The sequence below is a fragment of the Vipera ursinii genome, assembly GCF_947247035.1.
Source record: "Vipera ursinii genome assembly, chromosome: 11".
Classification (NCBI taxonomy): domain Eukaryota; kingdom Metazoa; phylum Chordata; class Lepidosauria; order Squamata; family Viperidae; genus Vipera; species Vipera ursinii.
Genome location: NC_139524.1, coordinates 5,237,785 through 5,252,251, shown reverse-complemented (window position 1 = coordinate 5,252,251; position 14,467 = coordinate 5,237,785). Strand labels below are relative to the sequence as shown.

Below are 14,467 nucleotides of genomic sequence, written 5' to 3'. Positions count from 1 at the left end.
TGTTTCTACTGGGCAATCACTTCTGTATTTTGTGCTCGAGACAGGAAAAAGAAATGAAATAGTGACCGGGTTTTACTGGTTAGACTGGTTTGTTATAGAAACCAACTTAATATATATACTGTTAAGTTGTTAAAATAAAAAGCTGAGGCTGTACTTCTATTTTGTATTTTATGGTGCCAAAAAACAGTTGGATGTCAATGCTTTTATTATTATTATTATTCTTTCCCCCTTTCTCCTATACCAGGGGTAGGCAACCTTGGCTCTTTTAGGACTCGTGGACTTCAACTCCCAGAATTCCTGAGCCAGCTGGCTCAGGAATTCTGGGAGTTGAAGTCCACGAGTCCTAAAAGAGCCAAGGTTGCCTACCCCTGTCCTATACCTTTCACTTCCTTCTTTCCCTTTCCATTTCTATGCTATCTTTATTTTCATTTATATATTATTATAATATTAAGAAGAAAGCTTCCACGGTCGTGGTGTTACTGACTTGCATCATTGAGCATCTCTCAACCACCTTTGCCCCTGCTAAGAAACACTGCTGTCTTCAACATCTGGAGGGCTGCATCAACATCTGGAGGGCTGTGCTGCCAAGACTGTTTTCTACACACACACACACACACACACACAAATTTACAATGTACTAAAATATACAGAACAAACAAGATAGAAAATAAGAAATCAAAAAGAAATTAAGGGGGGGGAATGTAATTGTGCCTCTCACCATTCTATCAAGTAATAGATCTTAATTTTTTCCCCAAACTCTTTGACTCATTTTTAATCCCCCAAACCTTAAAATATCAATGTTTTTTTTTCCTTCCGTCTACAGAAATATCCGTATCAGGTTTCCAGTCTTTCAAAAAAGTGTTCATCTTTTCTCTGCCCAAACTGGTCAATTTTTGCCATTTCTACCGGTTCAGTTAATTTTGCAATCCAGTCTTCCACTGTAGGCATTTCATTGTATTTCCAAATGTTTGCGTACAGTGCAGGCAGTCCTCAACTTACGACCACAACGGAGTTCAACATTTCTGTTGCTAAGTGAGACATTTGTTAAAATTAGCAACACAGCTGTTAAGTGACTCTGTTTTCCCCATTCGCTTGTCAGAAGGTCACAAAAGGGGGAATGACCTGATGCCTGGGACACTGCAACCGTCATAAATACGAGCCAGTTGCCAAGTGTCTGAATTTTGATTGCATGACCATGGGGATGCCGCAATGGTTTTAAGTGTGAAAATCACCTTTTTCGTTGCCATTGCAACTTTGAACGGTCACTAAACAAATTGTTATATAAATCGAGGACTACGTGTAGTGTTGGCACAATGCCCAAACTGCTGGCAGTTTTGCGACTTTCTGATGCAAAGCAATGAAGCAAATTATGTCAAGACAGAGATAGTTTTGACAAAACAAAACAAAGCAAGGTATCCACTGAAAGGATTCAAAGAGGAAAAGAGGGTTTAAAGAAATGAAAGAAGTAATTTTCTGTTAGCATCATTGAAAACAAACTCTGAAAACATACAATTGCATTGCAGTTTCCCACGGAGTGCATACATGTGGACGGATTTAAACTTCCCAGGTGAAATGTAAGAAAATTCTGCTGTGCAACAATGGAAAGTTATGGCTGCAATGGATGTTCTTAGTGGCGTGGGTTGGGTTTAAACCAATGCTTCTCAAACTTGGCAACTTTAAAATGGTTTGACTTCAACTCCCAGAATTCTGTCTGGAGAATTCTGGGAGTTGAAATCCTCATCTCTCAAAAGTTGCCAAGACTGAGAAACACTAATTTAAATAATCCTTTCCTATGGTAGAGTACTAAAATTTTAAATAGCTCTGTGGGAAACCCATGAGCATAAAGGGAAATATTGAATTTCAGGAAATTAATTATTTTATTTATTTATTTTTATTTTTATTCCATTTATATCCCGCCCTTCTCCGAAGACTCAGGGCGGCTTACAAGCTTAGCAGTAGCCTTCATTCTATGTATATGCCTGCTTATTAGGGCTTTCACACACACACACCCCAAGCGGCATTATTACAAAGTCAGCTTAATTGCCCCCAACAATCTGGGTCCTCATTTTACCTACCTCGGAAGGATGGAAGTCTGAGTCAACCTTGAGCCTGGTGGGACTTGAACCTGCACTAATTGCAGGCAGCTGGTGTTACTTAAGGAGGCATTAGCCCACTGTGTATTCCAAAGACAAAAGATTGGCCCAACACGAGGTAAGAAAACTTTTGGATGAAACTTTTTATACAGGTAGTCCTTGATTTACAACATTCATTTAGCGACCGTTCTAAGTTACAACGGCACTGAAAAAAGTGGCTTGTGACCATTTTTTCACCTATGACTATTTCAGCATCCCCAGGGTCATGTGATCAAAACTGAGACGCTTGGCAACTGACTCGTAGTTATGACTGTTGCAGTGTTCCCCAAAGTCAATGGGGAAGCCAGATTCACTTAATGACTGTGTTACTAACAACATCTTCAGTGATTCATTTAACAAGAAAAATTGTAAAATGGGCCAAATCTCGCTTAACAAATATCTCACTTAGCAACAGAAATTTTGGGTTCGATTATGGCCGTTCAGTCGAGGACTACCAGTAGTTTTCTTTGCACAACGAACAAGAAAACACAACAGTCGCAAATACATACAGAATCCATTTTTATTTAACTTAATCATGTAGTACTGTAACTACTAGAAAAAAGCAGAGTGAGAGAAACTAAAGGAGCTTCAGCATCAGCCATTCAAAATAGACAAAAGTTCTTTTTTTTTTCATAATGTAAAGAATCCAGAGTATATCGCAACAGGAATAAATTCTTACAACAGAATATACAAAAACATTGATCTTTTTTCCATCATCTACTGATTCATTTTAATATAAACACAGGAATTTCTTTAGGAATAATTTATACACAGCAAGTCTTCCTGTAATAAATTGGTATGTTATTTTATTCGGGTTTTTTTATTTTTTAAAAAAGTTTATATTTTAAACAAGGTAAGTTGGAAAATCTATTTGTAAATGCATTCAGTTCCTTTCGAGTCGTTGTGTGTGTGTGTGTGTGTGTGTGTGTGTGTGTCGGGGGGAGGGGAAGGGTATTGTTTTTAGCGTTTATTTCTTTACTTATTTATACTTATATTGTATTTTATTGTCCCAGAGATAGATCTCTGGCCAATCCTTTCTATTCAAACCTCACTGGTTTAGAAAACAGAAAATTCATTTTAAAAAAAAACAACGAACAATAATCACTCAAAATCATTTAGGCAGAGGGAGCCTTGCTTCTGAGATAAAAATTAGATATTGTCTTTAGTATTTTTGTTTAAATAATTATAATAAATAGGGACCTTTAAAAGAAAATGGTCTTTTCAAAGAAAGCTTCCAAGTTGTTAAATATGTACATAAGCTGTGCACTCTCCTAAGTCACCTTTTTCTTTTTCACAGAATGGGAGGGGGGGAAATGGGTCAAAGTAAAATTCTCTTTCCATGCAGTGATTAATGTTAGAAGTGACATTTTCTTCACGTCACTGACCAGGCTTTCAGGTCCTTCCACCCAAGTAGCCATAAAGCAATCACCCAAGCAGAATACCGTCCCAAACACCTTCCCTCGGAAGTCCATGCTTCTAATTTCCCTATCAGTGTAACTCCAAGATAAATGCTAGAGCAGGGGTCTTCAAACTTGGCCTTTCATGACTTGTGGACTTCAACTCCCAGAATTCCCCAGCCAGCTATGCTGGCTGAGGAATTCTGGGAGCTGAAGTCCACAAGTCATGAAAGGCCCAAGTTTGAAGACCCCTGAACTAGGCAGTAAGTGTACTGTTGCTATATTGTCTCCATACACCAGGGCTCTTCAAACTTGGGCCTTTCATGACTAGTGGACTTCAACTCCCAGAATTCCTCAGCCAGCGCATGCCGGCTGAGGAATTCTGGGAGTTGAAGTCCACAAGTCATAAAAGGGCCAAGTTCCAAGAGCCCTGTGCTAGAGGGTGCTTAATGCTTGTTCTGTTTTCTTAACCAGCAAGGTTATTCTCAGCCTGTGCCTTACACAATAAATGTGAAATGATTAACTGATGATCCCATCTATCCAGAGCTCTTTGGAAGGCTGGTTTACTGGAGATACAGAACACAATCTGGGCATCGGGTGTGCACACAGGGCAATGTGTGAGCTGTGGTTTAGAAGGGATTACAGGTTTCTCTTATTTTTGGCATACTGTAAAGGTAATTAATAACATCGGTATCCTGAAAAAGAAAAAAAAAGGGGGGGGGGAAAACACGCACACTGAAAAGTGCCCTTAAATTATCATTAGCGTTTAAAAACTACAAATGGTGTTTTGTTTTGTTTTTAAATATAAAAACTACTCTATAGTCTTGCAAAATGTAGTGAAATATGTCATTAGTTTCTGTAAACCAGATCTTTTGTCAACTGACTACCCGTAATCTACTGGACTTGAACAGCCCCAATGAAAATGCTAATGGATCGGTAGCGCGGATAGAAAGGATACAGAATTCAAAGATGACAATTACACACACGCAACCCACGTATGCGTGCAACAAAACTGCCTGGAGCCTGCGTAACAATTATGGCCAGATGGCCATGATCAATCCCAGGGGTAGGCAACCTTGGCTCTTTTATGACTGGTGGACTTCAACTCCCAGCCACGCTGAGGGGAAAGGGAGAGGCTTCCAAGCTGAGCCAGGCTGGCTCAGAAATTCTGGGAGTTGGAAGTCCACCAGTCATAAAAGAGCCAAGGTTGCCTACTCGTGATATTCTATACCTTTCAAATTCTCCAATACATGGATGCAGCCAACTCTTGTCCCGGAAGGCATTTGCCCCCTAGACTCCAACGGAAGTTACCTTCCCTTAAGATGCTTAGGAGAAACCTGCAAACGTGGTTGCTCCAGATCTACGTGGACATTTGGCTCAGGGGTCAATGTGTTAGAATAAGCAGCAGCAGCCTGTATGAAGTTCTGCTTAGTGTTATTTTGATTCCACAGCAGAAATGCTCCAGAACTAGATGTCTACGGAACATCTAGAACTCCAGCACTAGACTTCAGCCTCACCAGTTGCAAATTTGTTAGGATTCCTGACCACATATGTTCTCAGCACATTCAATTTCAGTCAACCTGTGTTTTGCAGGCCAGCACTTCTGCCCCATAATTGGTGTCTTCCTTCAATTTTGGATCAACCTGGTGGTTCTTAAAGCCTACTCGAAGACATGTTAAAAGTGTTTCAGCTTGGAACCAACCGGTCGGTCCTTCAAACAGGACTCAAATTTGTTGAGCAAAACCTGCGACACGTTCTGTATCTTCAGCACCTCCAGAAAAAGAAAGCTCGCCCTGAACGAGCCGAGAGATGAATCGCATTGCGGTGGACCGAATCCTTAGCCCTACTCAGGTGTTCCCAAAAAAATCCTAGCCACGGAACAGGGAAGGGGGGGGGGCTGCATTTTTGCCAATTTCCCAATCTCCCTGGGATGGGAGAGGAATGTAACCATTCTCCACAATCAGCCGAGAGGTCAGACTTTTCCTTCAGACCTTCCCCACTGAGAAAGAAGTTAAAGGGTAGCCAGGATTAAACCAGAGCTGGGGCCACCAACATGGCACCTCTTCATGTAAAACAAGAATGTATGTTTTTTTAAAAGCAAACAAACCAACAAAAATTAAATAGTTCACCTTTTTTCAAACTCTTGATTATATGGGATTTGGGCAACGTCAAGTGTATTTTTAAAAAAATAAATGGGAAGGGGGTGGTTACGGTGCCTGAAAAAGTTGCTGACCCCTTCCCCCCCTTGCCAGAAGATGCATTATGAATACCTGAACAGAGCATGGGAAAACATCTTTGACAAACTTAAAACAAAAGTCACAATGAAATGTTACCAACTACTGGAATGGAATTTTGTTTAAAAAATATAACTATATCAAACATTATACCGACAACAGGAGTGTCATTCATACACCTAACAGATTGTACTAAACAACGCTCAGCATTTCCCAGAGATCTAAGCAGCACTTCCACTTCTGCAGCCAGTCCTGGGATCAACTGGATTTTATAGCATCAAACAGGCACGTGAGTGCCAACAAACTTAAATCTTAACTTTATGGGAGACCCTTCTGGGAAGAAGCCGCCATATGCCAAGGAGGAAGCTAAACTGGAAACCAGTCTTCTCGGGTGCTCTGCTTTGTGTGTCATACCGGCATCAAAAGTTAAATCAACAGCGGATAGAGGTTCCATTTTGACAGAGCAGTCCTTGCTCTGAAGCCAAAAACGCATTCTGCACATTAAGGGACTCAGACCATTCTTTAAAGTAAAGGCCACCTCCAAAATTAAAGCTGAATCATTGTGTTTTTTAAATGCAGGGCCATTAAAATTTAACAAACATCACTGGGTAGCATCCATGCAAAGGCTCTGGAAACAACACACATGTTCATTGACCTCCTTTTACAGGATGACTGGAAGGCAACTACCGAGCTATTGATAATTGAAAAGGAAAAGGGACTGAAAGTAAAATTGCAAATGTGGTACTCTCTAAACCAGCCTTCCAAAATCTTCTGATTTTAGACTTAGCTCCCATAATCCCTAGCCAGGAGAACAAGTGGTTACCCTCTGCCCTATCTCCAGAGTATTATATGCAAAGGTGTAAAAATGGGCAATCCTTGCCAACAGAGCTTATGAGAAGTGGAGTCAGACCCAGTCTTGAATTGACTTAATATGGATGCTGTAGAGAATATGGTGGAAGAAGGAGGCACATACATCTTCTCCTCATAATGCAAGATCTCAAGGTCACCCAATGCAATCCACTAAAAACACATCCAGGCCCCTGGATTGGGTCCTGCTATGAAAAGTCGTTTACAGAGAACCAATGGCTTAAACCTGGGAAGCTCGTCCTTCAGTCATGTTGGACTACAATTTCCTACATCACCAGGCTGGCCATTCAAGCTAAGCACTGCACACCAGGAGTCGCAGTGAGCGTTGCTTGTACATTGCAAAATGGAAAACGCTGTTACATCCAAGTGCCGGGAGATCTGGGGTGAGGGGGCATAGTTCAAATGAAGAACTTAAAAAAGATGGACCCTTGGTTGGACTTAGGAAAGCTACTGTCAGACTTTCGTGAATGAATGGAAAAAACGGTCCAACTTTCTGATCTCCTCGGCGAAGCCAATTCAGGTCTATGCATGATCATGACATCCAGTGACTTGAGGTTTCAATCCAAACCCATCCGGAAGTAAAATAAACTTTCCATCTCTCACAAACCCTGCAGAAAATTGCACCCTTGTGCCCAACATAAAGCCAACACAATTTCTTTGACATGCATAGACAATATGGGTTCACTATCAACAGAAAGACTGTATTGGGGGGGGGAAGACAGGCAGATAATGTCATAGGGGCCACACACAAAAAGATTCCAATGTCAAGAACAACATCTGTGGAAACCATCATGGGTATTTAAAAAATATGAATGCAGAACACTATAGTAGAATTGAGGTGATCTCACCTGTTACATATGCCTACTTGTTTAATCACACGACTGCCTTGCTTCTGAATGCTTACGAAATGTATGTCTTGATGGGCATTACAATGTTAGTTTTCTCTCCTAATATTTTAAGCCACGTACGTAGAACTAAAAGTAACAACATGGACAGTTTGGGGGGCGGGAATCCTCTTGAACGCAGATGAAAGATCTGAAGATCTAAACAGGAGATTAGTGTGTGCAAGAGAGGAGAGGCCATCACTGAAATCACAAAATAAAAATAAAAATAAAAAATCACCTGAAAGAACGGAAAGACATCAAGCAAAGAATAGCCAGGATAACAGGCATCTGCTCCTTACCAAAACCCATTTTAGAATCAAGCATGGCCTTGGATGCCTTCCATCTCTCTAGAGGCCAACCGCTGGATATTATTAACACAACTTTAAGTTTTGTATCATGCAGTTGAGCATGACATAATTCAGATGCAGCAAGCAAGTCATCCTTCCACCTGGAGTCTCCAGATGCACGCCCCCAAATTCAGACTGAGAGTCCAGATTCAACACAGCTCCAAACTGGGGAAGACAATTACAAGCTGTGTGGATAGGAACGGTGGCCAGGATGGAGAACTGCCGCCTGACTGGCAGATCAGTTAAGCCAGGACCCCGTCACCTGACAAGTTTTCACAACTGCAAAACATCGTTTGGAGGTTCGGGGAAAACAAGCCAAACTATCAACACTTCTTCAGCTACAAGCGCAAATCTTATCTTTGTGTTCCTGCCACATACACAAGCAGCTCTTTCTTTTTTCCAATCCTACACTAACTTGGGTTTTAAGGAACCCTATTTCACTGATCTGCCAGAGAAATAAAGCTGTACTTCGTGTTTAGGTAGATATGTCACTTGGTTCCAACATCTTTCAGAGTTTGGAGGCACCTGGAGAACTTCAAAAGGATTCGACCTCCTTCTCCATATCCACATTCTACATGTGATTCGGACCTGTTAACACTCCCCGTTTTTAAAACCCTACTTCATCCCGGAAGATAACCTGTTTTGGCACCACCGGATGGTACCCTTGGGTTTTCACCTGCCTTTTCTTTTTAACTAGACCAGGGGTAGGCAACCTCGGCTCTTTTATGACTCATGGACTTCAACTCCCAGAATTCCTGAGCCAGCCAAGCTGGCTCAGGAATTCTGGGAGTTGAAGTCCATGAGTCATAAAAGAGCCGAGGTTGCCTACCCCTGAACTAGACGGACAGCAGCTTTTCATTTTTACTCAAAACCAAGTGAAAACTGCTTTCAATCCACAACACACCACAGAGATAAAAGCATTTGTGAATATAAAAGCAGCAACAACTTTTTTCTCCAAGGGATCTTTTTGTGTGTGTGTGTGTGTGTGTGTGTTCAGCAGTGACCTCCTTCTCTAAAACCTGCATGATGTGTGGTTTGTATAACAAATGAGGTTGCCAGTATTCAACAGTATATTGTCGGCTGCTGAGAAAATGTGAGATGTATATTTTTATATATATACACACAAAAAAAAGAGTGAGGTAGATAAAATGCTTGAAAACGAAATAAAAGCTGTCCCGTCATAACTCAGAAAAACAAAACCAAACCTTATTTCAGTATTTAAAATGTACTATGGGGCACTTCTACAGTGATTTAAACTCAGCACAAAAAAAAATAAATAAAAAGAATCCTACATAGAATACATTTTTTTTTCTTTTTCTTTCGCTTTTTTTTTCTCCTCGAAAAAGGGGAAATAGTTAACTACGGGGAGGTGAAAAGATGGTTGGGACTGAAGCTACACAAGCAAAAAAGAAAAGAAAGCACTACAAACGTAACTTTTATCTCCAGTCACAATCTAGCAGTTTATAGTTTTAATTCTTTGTTCTTACTCAAAACACAAACCCCCCAATATTTCCAACCCAGAATAAACCTTCATCTGCTGCCAGATATTTTATTTATTTATTTATTTTGGTTTAATCAGTGCTAACCCAGAATTTCCACGTTGGACTACAGTTGGATTAAGCCAGCATCAAAAACCACTTGGGCTCTCCTCTTTTTCAACCAACCTGTGCAACACCTTAATTCGGTTTCGCCTTTATCACCTCTCCAAAACTTCTATCCATCCACTGTTTCCTTTTTGGGGGACACAGCAGTGGCCAAAGCCACCCGGAAATCAGAGGACGTTTGAGTGACCTTGCAAAATCACCACTGGCAGAGCATGAAAGACATGTTGTTCCTAACATTGAAAGGTTGATGGCTGGAAAGACAAGGCTACACTCAACCGTTCACCTACATCTGATGTACTTCAGGGTGTGTGGTGGTTTGCCTGAAAGGGCCAACAAGAAGGAGGGTGAGGCAATGCCACACTGCTAACCAGCAGAAGAATATGCTAAATCAGGGGTCTTCAAACTTAGCTCTTTTATGACTTGTGGAATTCTGGGAGTTGAAGTCCACAAGGCACAAAAGGGCCAAGTTTGAAGACCCCTGTTGTAAATCAAGGGTTGGCAACTATGGCAATGTTATGACCTATGGACTTCAACTCCCAGAAATCCTGAGCCAGCCAAGAATGAGCCAGGAATTCTGGGAGTGGAAGTCCACAGGTCATAAAATTACAACAGCTGCCCACCCTTGCATTAAATAGTTAACTTTCTCTTTCTTCGTGACCTGAGTCTCCATCCTACCTCGCAATGTAACAGACCTGGGCACCGTATGCACCAAGAGTGAGAACGATGGTTTAAGAGGGCAATACATACTGGGCATGAACTTCGATTGGCAACGTACTTTTCCCCTGTCCACCCGACAAAGTGTGCTGATGGTCATAAATATATAAGCAAAACAAAAAAAAAACAACAAAAAAAGAACAAAAAGCAAAAGGAGAAGACAGCAGAGGAGAGATAGAAAGAAAAAAAAACAACACAAAACCAGGAAAATCTTTCAAAGGTGTTAAACCATCGATGGCAAATTGTGTTTCCAGGTACGGCGGTTCGGGAAAAGAGGCAGCAGGATGAAGGTGTGGAAAGGTCCAACTTTTATATAGTAGAAAGCGTGAGGGAAGAAATTCATCGGAAATGGAAGGACGGGATGGAGGGGGGGGGAGAAAGAGGGTTGACCTGAAGATTTTTTTTCTTTTTCATAGATTAAATCCACAAAGATAAAGAACAAAAAAATAGCAGCTTTTTTTTTCTGTACAGACATATAGATGAGTATCTGAACTGTAAAAAAGTTATAAAAGTGACACAAAAAGACAAATGTGTATGCAAATGAGCCATGGTCTAACATAGAACTGCAAGACCCCTTGAAGTCTTAATAACAGGGGGGGGGGAGAGAAAAAAGGTCCTTGAAGAGTTGAAGGCCTGAATCTGTTTAACTGCCATTCTTCTCCCATTTTAGTGTTTCTCTTAAGTTTTTCTCTCTCTTTTTTTTTTCATTTAATTTTTCCCCGCTGCAAAGCCTGCCAAAAGACCAGAAGAAACAACTCATGGCAACGCTTCCTGTTTTGTCTGTCTGCATTTCCATTCTGGAGGGCTGTGTTGGATTTCTGCACAAGAAGCATCACCCTTTTGCGCCGGTCATCGATGCCAGTTGTATCCAGAACGAACGGGTGTGTGTGTGTGTGTGGGGGGGTGTTGGGGTGTTTGCTAATTCAACCCCATCCCTTAGGTTCTCAACCATGGGTTTTCGGATCTTTTTTTTTTTTTTTTGGATTATTTTTTTTTTAAAGAGAGAGAACAAGTTTTTCTTTCGTCCAGTCAAAAAATAATAATAATATTTTTTGTTAAAATGCCAGTGTACGATAGATAGGGGAGTGTATTGGTCTGTATTTTGTTTCAATGGAGTGTGTAATTGAAAAAAAAGAAAGGAAAAAAAAACAAGGAATAACCCTAAAAGAAAGTTCTCTCTCTCTCTCTCTCTCTTTTTTTTTTTTGGCAAATTTGGCAGCGCTGGAAAAAGTATGACCCTTCCGTCTTTCATGAGATCCTAGAAAGTTTAAGGAATCGTAGTAAAAAAAAATCCAGTCTTTTTTTTTTCCCCTTTCTTTCTGTCTTTCTTTGTCACAACCTACAGTGCCAGGCAGGCGCTCGCAAAGGAAGCAGGAGAGAGCTGTGTTGGCCTGTCCTTTTCCTTCCGTGTGATTTTTAAGAAACAAAAAAAGTGTCAAGTCGAACTTCACACGAACTTCACACGAGACGTGTTTCCCATTTACGAAGCAGAAAGAAAGGAGAGGAAAGGGAGACACGCATCAGAGTCTCAAGTTTTTTGTGTTTGTTTTTTTTTTTCTTCCGGTTGCTATTAAGTGTTAATATTAAAAGTTTTTAGAAGGCTGACTGTGCCCCGCGTACAGAGTTCTGTTGCACGAAACGATCTCCTGCTTGCATATTGAAACCCAAAAAAAAGGAAAAAAAAGGAAAAATAAAAAGTTATTTCGACTTCAAATTGAAGAGAGGATTCTCCTGTGTGCAGTTATGACAGTTCTTGAAGATCCACTGAGGTACAAGTCGGCTTTTGAATATATTGTTAATTTTCTCGCTTGCTTGTCTTGCTCTCTCGTTCCCTCCCAGCTCAACCCCTTATTTCTGCATTTGCAAAAAATAAAAATAAAAAAAAAATCCCCCCCCCAAAAAAACCACCTGTTTCTCAAGGTCAGCAGGCTGAAGACTGGGGTAAAGGCAAGGCTCGTTCGTTCTTGCGTCCCCCATTCATGTGAGCGTAGGACTGCCTCTCCTCAAAGCTGGCCCGGAGGACAACCACGCCTGGGCCGTTCTCGGCTTTGTGTCCTGAGTGTTTATCCGAAGGCTGGAGGGCCGAGGAAGGGTCTAAAGGAATGCTCTCCATGTTCTCCGTCTCCAAGTCTAGTTCTTCCGTGTCGGGAGGCTTGTTCTCATCGCTGTAGAAGAAGGAGACCTCTTTGAAGGCCGGCTCCAACTCATCCTTGATGCTGCCGATGATCTCCAGGAAAGAAGGTCTCATCTTGGGGTTGTACTGCCAGCACATGCGCATCAGTTCGAAGCTGGGAAGAGAAGACAGAAGACACGCTTGTGTTGGAGGAGGACTTGGGTTTAGCTCCTGGCCAGCACACAAAACAGTTGACTCCCTGACACTTAGGAGGCGGCCTTTGAGGAGACAGCAGGCAAAAATAGGGCGCAGCGTCGCTTTGGGCGGGAAACCCCAAGACCCTGATTTACACCGTTTAAGACCAAAAGGGACCGTTGAAAGTTGACTCCCCATTCCTAAGTAGCTTTGCTTGGTCTGGAACCCCACTGAGTCAGGTCAGCGATGGCGAACCTTTTAGAGAGCGAGTGCCAAAACCGCAACCCCCAAACCCACTTATTTATCGCAAAGTGCCAGGGCCGCATCAGCATTGTGGTGCCCTCGGGGGGGGGGGGGGGGGGAGACAGGGAAGCGTCTCTGAGTGCTGCTTTGGCAAGCAAAAACCAGGGGTGCAAAAATGGGTCACCGTGCTGCAAGGCGCAAAAATGGCCGCCGCCACACCACGGGGTGCAGATACAAGGCGCTGCACCACGCAAGAACAGGGCAGGGCTAGTTAGTATCACGGACTAGCCCCGCCCCATTTGCAGCCCCTCCCTTTTCTTCCAGTCCACCAATCGACAATGGTTGGTGACCTCTGCTCTACCACCTCTACGCGAGCTTGCTAGTCGGCTGCTTCGCCTCCTTTGTGCTGGATGGGGCTCCTGCTCCGGGTGGCGGTGGCAGCCTGATGGACCTGCTGCTGACGGCGGTGGCACGCGTGCCAACAGAGAGGGCTCAGAGTGCCGCCTCTGGCACGCGTGCCATAGGTTCGCCACCACTGAGTTAGGTACTCAACGCATCTGAGTGAGGAAGGATGCCAAGCCCTTGCTACCTTCAAGTGCTGTACATCAACTCAAAATGATCCGGATACCAGAAGCAAAACTGCTCTAATTCAAGAAACTGAATACCTATAGATAGTCCTCAACTTGTAAACTATTCGTTTAGGGACCGTTTGAAGTTATGGCAACACTGAAAAAGGAGACTTACCACCATTTTTTTCACACTTACAACCACTGCAGTATCCCCATGGCCATGTGATCAAAATTTGGCCGTTTGGCAATTGGCTCAAATGGATGACAGTTACATTGTCCCTTTCGTGAGCTACTTTGCTGTGAGGCTACTCTAGGGGGCTTACAACAATCAAAAGGATGAAAAATGAAAGGAGCGTGAACAGAACAGAAGTAAAACAATAAAACGAAGCAGGTAGGCCTTGACATGCAACCACAATGGAGCCCACAATTTCTGTTGCTAAGCAAGCCAGTTGTAAAGTGAATTTTGCCCCACTTTGTGACATTTCTTGCCCCAGTTGTTAAGGGAATCTCTGCAACCGTTAAGCTAGTAACACGGCTGCTAAGTAAACCTGGCTTCCCCATTTAGTTTGTTTGTTAGAAGGTCGCAAATGGGGTTCACAAGACCCTGGGACACTGCAATTGTCATAAATGCGAGTCAGTTGCTAAGTGTCTGAATTTTGACGTCACCATGGGGATGCTGCAATGGTTGTAAATGTGAAAAACGGTCGTAAGTCCCTTTTTTTCCGGTGCCGTTGTAACTTTGAACGGCCACGAAATGAACTGTTGTTAAGTTGAGGACTCTCTGTAAAATAAACCACAGCAAAGGAATTAGCAATACACGTTCCCCAATTTTTGCTTTAATGCCGCCTTCCCTCTTAAAACAGAAAACGAGGTTCCAGAGATGTTGGATTTTATTTCCTCTTTCTCCTTTCTTTGCAAATAGCCAGCCTGGCTCAACCCAGCAAGAAACCTGCCATAGATCTAACCAAGATCCATTTCGGTGACTCCACACCCGTTGTTTCCCCAGCTGCCTCTTTTGTCTCTGTCTAAAAACACCAGCTGGGACCAAGGACAGGGATAGCCACCCTTTGCCTGAAGGGAACTGCTGAGGAGATACCGCAAAGAGGCCAGCGGGACACATGTGCCAGCAAGCACATGTGACGCTTCCTTTTGAGGCCATTCCACCAGC

General features: G+C 42.4%; 1 protein-coding gene and 1 long non-coding RNA gene across 3 annotated transcripts in view; both read right to left on the bottom strand.

The window, feature by feature from the left end:
• Positions 1-2,634: 2,634 nt before the first annotated feature.
• On the bottom strand, positions 2,635-8,554 carry LOC310645580. Its single transcript, XR_014493536.1, has 2 exons — positions 4,761-8,554; positions 2,635-4,604 (listed from the first exon to the last, which is right to left on the bottom strand). It is a non-coding gene; the product is annotated as an uncharacterized lncRNA (long non-coding RNA).
• Positions 8,555-10,008: 1,454 nt separating this feature from the next.
• Positions 10,009-14,467, bottom strand: part of IGF1R (insulin like growth factor 1 receptor) — a 196,268-nt gene continuing 191,809 nt past the window's right edge. For both annotated transcript variants that reach the window (XM_083371310.1, XM_083371311.1), the window contains exon 21: positions 10,009-12,467. In XM_083371310.1, coding sequence (XP_083227436.1) covers positions 12,101-12,467 — 367 coding nt within the window. In that variant the 3' untranslated portion in view covers positions 10,009-12,100. The remainder of the gene's footprint in view (positions 12,468-14,467) is intronic.